Source organism: Ceratina calcarata, unplaced genomic scaffold (assembly GCF_001652005.2).
Source record: "Ceratina calcarata isolate Rehan_Ccalc_2016 unplaced genomic scaffold, ASM165200v1 scaffold590.2, whole genome shotgun sequence".
NCBI lineage: Eukaryota > Metazoa > Arthropoda > Insecta > Hymenoptera > Apidae > Ceratina > Ceratina calcarata.
In genome coordinates, this window is record NW_017177133.1 from 1 (window position 1) to 4,572 (window position 4,572).

Genomic DNA, 4,572 nt, shown 5'->3' on the forward strand with positions numbered 1-4,572 from the left:
CTCCTCATCTCTGACTTTACAATCATTTCACTCATGCATAGCTTTGTAGCTGCAGATACTTTGAAATACTGCATTTAATACTTCTTTGGCTGTATGTGTCTCAGAATTACTAATTCTAATGATACTTCCAAACTCTCGAATATAATGATCCAATTCCACGTCTTTTAATAGACTACTTGTTGCCATATATTTATTTGTCAATTGGGATAACTTCAATAAATCAGAACTGAACGCCTCGTCCAGATCGAATAGTTCCAATGCCGGCGGTGGTAATTCTTGGAAACTCGGTGGAAACACCTTCAACATTTTTGTATTGTAACTCTAATTCTAAACATTTGATTAATATACGCGAAGACAGCTAAATGGTACATCAAAATATTTGGCTTAAAACTGTTTCCAGTATTATACGTATTTCCTGAAATAGACAAAATTTTCAACTGAAAAGCTTTTTTATACAGTAAATAAACCTGATATTTAGATGATATCGTTTAGCTGGTTCACTCTGTATAAAAACATATTTTACCGAAGCTTGAGTAGCCGGTAATGGAGCTTCGAAGTGTGGTGGAATTAGAGTAAGTGGTTCATGCTTTATATCTAAAACTTCAAAGGCTTTTATACAGGCTGGTACCATATCCAAGTTTACTGAATAAAATTGATGTTTAAACAATTTGCTGTACTCATGAGGATTGTCCATTATATCCATATCTTGAGTACACACTTTTGGATTGTCTGCTTGCTGTGTTATATCTGGGATAAAATTGTACTCCCAAAACTATATAAATGATATTATTAGTAATAATAAATTAAATGTAAACAGTTAATATGACTCGGAAACTTACATCAACATCGTCGAAGTGAGATTCTTTGATCACAAGATCTTTGGATTCGAAAAAGTCAAAAATCATTTCCCTTAAAGAATCATTCTTTTCTTTCTCAATATACATGTCTGTTAACATTCTCGATGAACCTAAGACAAGCAATTTTCCGCTATTGTCTTGATTGCAATGGTAAGCACAAATTGGTCTGTTTATTGGAATGGCAATCGAGCCAGTGGATAATGCAACTATCGATGGTTGTGCCACATTTAAAGTTGCACCATACGGATATAAAAAATTAATCTCTCTGAAACAAATTAAAAATCGCAATGCTACTTTCATCCAACAATTAATTCAATTTCATAGTTAAGCTGTTTACGTGTATTCATCGCGATTTCTCGAGAAGATTGATTTATTTGACATCCCTTGAGAAATTAAACACTCCTTTGGATGCATTGTCTGACTATAACTCATGCGTATTACACTATCTAAAAATGAAATAAGTAATCGAAGTATAATATTTCATGTCATTTCCGTTTAAAAAATTGTACAATATAGATATACCATTGTTGACCATTATACCAAACTCTTCTAATAAAAAGTTGACGTTAGTATTTGATTTTTTCTCGCCACCTTCACCAAGCATAACTAAAACGTGTCCACCAGAATTTAAGAACGTTCTAATAGCGTTCATTTCTAATTCTGTGAATCTATTTTGTGGACCAGGCAATACCAATACTTTCCCCGTTGATAACGATTTCTCCGTCAATACATCGTTATTTCTAAAGTATAATCATTGCATTATGGACCAAATTACATTACAAGAATTTTTTATTGAATTAATACGGCATTACTCGACGAATTTCCATTTCGACTTTAATTTTCGTTGCAAAACTTTGAACTCCTCATTCAGTTTCCTTTCATTTTTGGATGCGTCGAAAATTATCACGTTCAAGCTATCGTTATTATCGCCGCCACCAAAGATCGAGCTCATAATGATCGTCACTTTGTCAATGGATATTAAATAAGTATTTTTGCTTCGATTAAATAACAACCTGATTCTTGGGAACAGGCTTCTAATACTTTGTAATCATCAAAACATGCTTCCAAATGCATACTAAGGTATAATTCATCGTTGCTATTAGCAACTACGAACATATCAAACTTTGAAATACAATTGGTTGCTTGCATAGAGGGTGTGTTTACCTACAGGTGAGCACAAATGAAAGGGATGATTATTATTTTCTTACTTTTCAGTCCAGCTTATTCAAGAGGACGTAAAAAGTTGTCATGGACCGCGAGGTCCCATCAGGCTGCTACTCTTTAGTAATCTCTCCTCGGTGTTATTATCTTAAGAATAAAGTGATCATATGATCATTCAATTATTTGTCTATTATTTAAATTACAATTATATCGATAAATGTGAGTAACGGTTGCCTTTTTAAAAATTGATTATCAGCTTTTTGAACTGGATGTTTCAAAATGATCAGCTGATCGCGCGTAGAGGGCGTTTAAAGTATCAGTGGAATCCATGAATGGCACCAAGCAGCGTTCGTATAATTTGTCCCTCGGCCGGAAAGTGGGGACGACGCGACCATGATGGAGACTGGTACTTGATGGGGGTATGCTAGGCATGGTCAGCGAAGGCGCATGAGGAGAATAGTAGTGGAAATCGAAATACGGGCGAAAAAGAGGGGAAGCGAGCCGTGCGGGACAAATTATACGAACGCTGGGCACTGGGCACCAAGTGGCACCATGGAACAACTCATGGAAGTGACATAGCTCACTGGATTTGTTACATTTGTTGGTAGTGTTCAAAATGGTTCTTGGTTGGTGGGGTATCTGACAGAAAGGATTTTGTGATTACTTGTAGGACAGGATATATTAAAATGACTGCGTTAGTACAAGAAGATAACGAATTGAAGAGGTTACTGGGTAATCCGGCGAAAAATGCTGGTGAGATTGGCTCCATGGGTCCGCCACAGACGGTAAACCGAAGAATATGTTCTCTCGCAGTACAGGCTTCTGCATTCTTCGTTTTCTCTTTATTTTTGTATTACAGACAAACATCCCGCGACCGAGTATATCGCAAAATGTTAATCCACAGTCAATGCTAGCACCGATGACCCCGGTTAACAGTACAAAAGAAGTTATAGAACCATGTTTACAGTGAGTGAGACTAATAATTATTTCTTGTTTTCATAATAATAACTATTTTTAAATGAAATTGTACAAGGAGGAGATAAAATTATTGCTTTTACAAATTTACGATGATTTAAATTTAAAGGCAATTTTGATGTAATAGGGTACATTTCTTTCTGTTTCAGGAATGTTGTTTCAACTGTTAATTTAGGTGTAGAATTACCTTTGATGCAGATTAATACAAAAACAAGAAATTCTGAATATAATCCTGCAAGATTTACTGGTCTGATTATGAGAATCAGAAATCCTAGAGCCACTGCATTGATTTTCCGCTCAGGGAAGGTGGTTTGTACTGGTGCAAGGTGCGAGGAAGATTCATATTTAGCAACGAGAAAGTTTGCACGAATAATTCAGAAACTCGGATTTCCAGTACGTTTTATTATTCCATATGTGATAATTTGATATAAGTATGTGTGCATTTCTTTTGCCTGTTGTATTATAGGCTAGATTTTATAATTTTAAAGTACAAAACATAGTTGCCACGTGTGACCTGAAGTTTCCAATTAAATTGGAAAACTTGAATCATATTCATGGGCAATTCTCTAGTTATGAACCTGAACTCTACCCAGGTCTTATATACAGAATGGTGTCACCAAGAGTAGTATTACTCATATTCGTAAATGGAAAGATCGTGTTAACAGGTGGGAATCACTTGACAAATTGTTGATTATTTAATTACTTTCGTAAACGATCATAATGATATTTTAGGAGCAAAAAATCGAACTGAACTTCAAGATGCATTGAACAATATATATCCAATCCTGAAAAGTTTTAAAAAACAATGAAAGTACTTTTTTTACTATAACGTACGATTTATACAAAAGCAGATGAAGTCATCAACGATTGCCTTGGTATAATTTATCAAGTAGTTAGCGAATATTATTTATTAATAAAAATGAATTTTGTATAATAATTCATCTTATGTCTGACGATTACAATAAGATTTGTACACAAATAATCCATTATATTAAGGGGAAGAGGAACTTGAATTAGAATTTCATGTTTCATCACACCTTTAGAGGAAAGTCTTACATTCTGGCACACCCTGTAGTATTTCAGACTCAAACTTGCCTTCGGGATGCCCTGGCGTCCTTCGACAAACAGATTTTATACCTAACGAAATAAATACGATGTATCGTTTTAAAACATGTATATATATATTTCTGCACAATAAAATACTGATGTCTACATAACAAAAATAGTGATGGTTATTACATTGATCACAATATATCCATTTTTTGTATGCGAGTAATAAATACAGTATATCAGTTGACAACATTCTTGGTCAAGAAAATACTGGTTCGTACATAATAAAAATTAAGGTTGATACTCTATCGCTATAAAAACAAAATGTGTATAATCGATAAACGCAACAGATCTATAAAAATCTTATCATTCCACATGTAATTCATACCTACGTTATCAGGGGAAAATAAGTTCTATGTATACATAAAAGTTCGATAAACCATTCCCTGTTAATATGCATGTACTTAGCATTTTACGACGCACCAATAACGTATTAAACAATAAAATATTTTAGTGCAATAATTAATAC

At 34.1% G+C, this 4,572-nt stretch overlaps 2 protein-coding genes across 2 annotated transcripts; one reads left to right on the forward strand and one right to left on the reverse strand.

Moving 5' to 3' along the window:
• Positions 1 to 6: 6 nt before the first annotated feature.
• LOC108629910 (intraflagellar transport protein 52 homolog) lies at positions 7 to 1,941 on the reverse strand. The gene is made up of 6 exons (XM_018032870.2): positions 1,670 to 1,941; positions 1,380 to 1,597; positions 1,195 to 1,303; positions 840 to 1,122; positions 524 to 772; positions 7 to 297 (listed from the first exon to the last, which is right to left on the reverse strand). The coding sequence occupies exons 1-6, from the start codon at positions 1,807 to 1,809 to the stop codon at positions 28 to 30; spliced, it is 1,269 nt and encodes a 422-aa protein (XP_017888359.1). The 5' UTR covers positions 1,810 to 1,941; the 3' UTR covers positions 7 to 27.
• A 566-nt stretch (positions 1,942 to 2,507) lies between these two features.
• Positions 2,508 to 4,194, forward strand: LOC108629908 (TATA-box-binding protein-like). Its single transcript, XM_018032869.2, has 5 exons — positions 2,508 to 2,803; positions 2,878 to 2,984; positions 3,143 to 3,386; positions 3,460 to 3,658; positions 3,726 to 4,194. Exons 1-5 carry the CDS (start codon positions 2,705 to 2,707, stop codon positions 3,800 to 3,802), a joined length of 726 nt encoding a protein of 241 aa, XP_017888358.1. The 5' UTR covers positions 2,508 to 2,704; the 3' UTR covers positions 3,803 to 4,194.
• Positions 4,195 to 4,572: the final 378 nt, after the last annotated feature.

Bases quoted from the DNA above. Each gene is read 5' to 3' on its own strand.
- LOC108629910 (XM_018032870.2), bottom strand. From the start codon at position 1,809: ATGAGCTCGATCTTTGGTGGCGGCGATAATAACGATAGCTTGAACGTG. The intron at 773-839 runs GTAAGTTTCCGA...TCATTTATATAG, and splicing joins CTCACTTCGACGATGTTGAT to TTTTGGGAGTACAATTTTAT. The intron at 298-523 runs GTAAAATATGTT...AAAATGTTGAAG, and splicing joins TACCGGCTACTCAAGCTTCG to GTGTTTCCACCGAGTTTCCA.
- LOC108629908 (XM_018032869.2), top strand. From the start codon at position 2,705: ATGACTGCGTTAGTACAAGAAGATAACGAATTGAAGAGGTTACTGGGT. The intron at 2,985-3,142 runs GTGAGTGAGACT...TTTCTGTTTCAG, and splicing joins GTTATAGAACCATGTTTACA to GAATGTTGTTTCAACTGTTA. The intron at 3,659-3,725 runs GTGGGAATCACT...ATGATATTTTAG, and splicing joins TGGAAAGATCGTGTTAACAG to GAGCAAAAAATCGAACTGAA.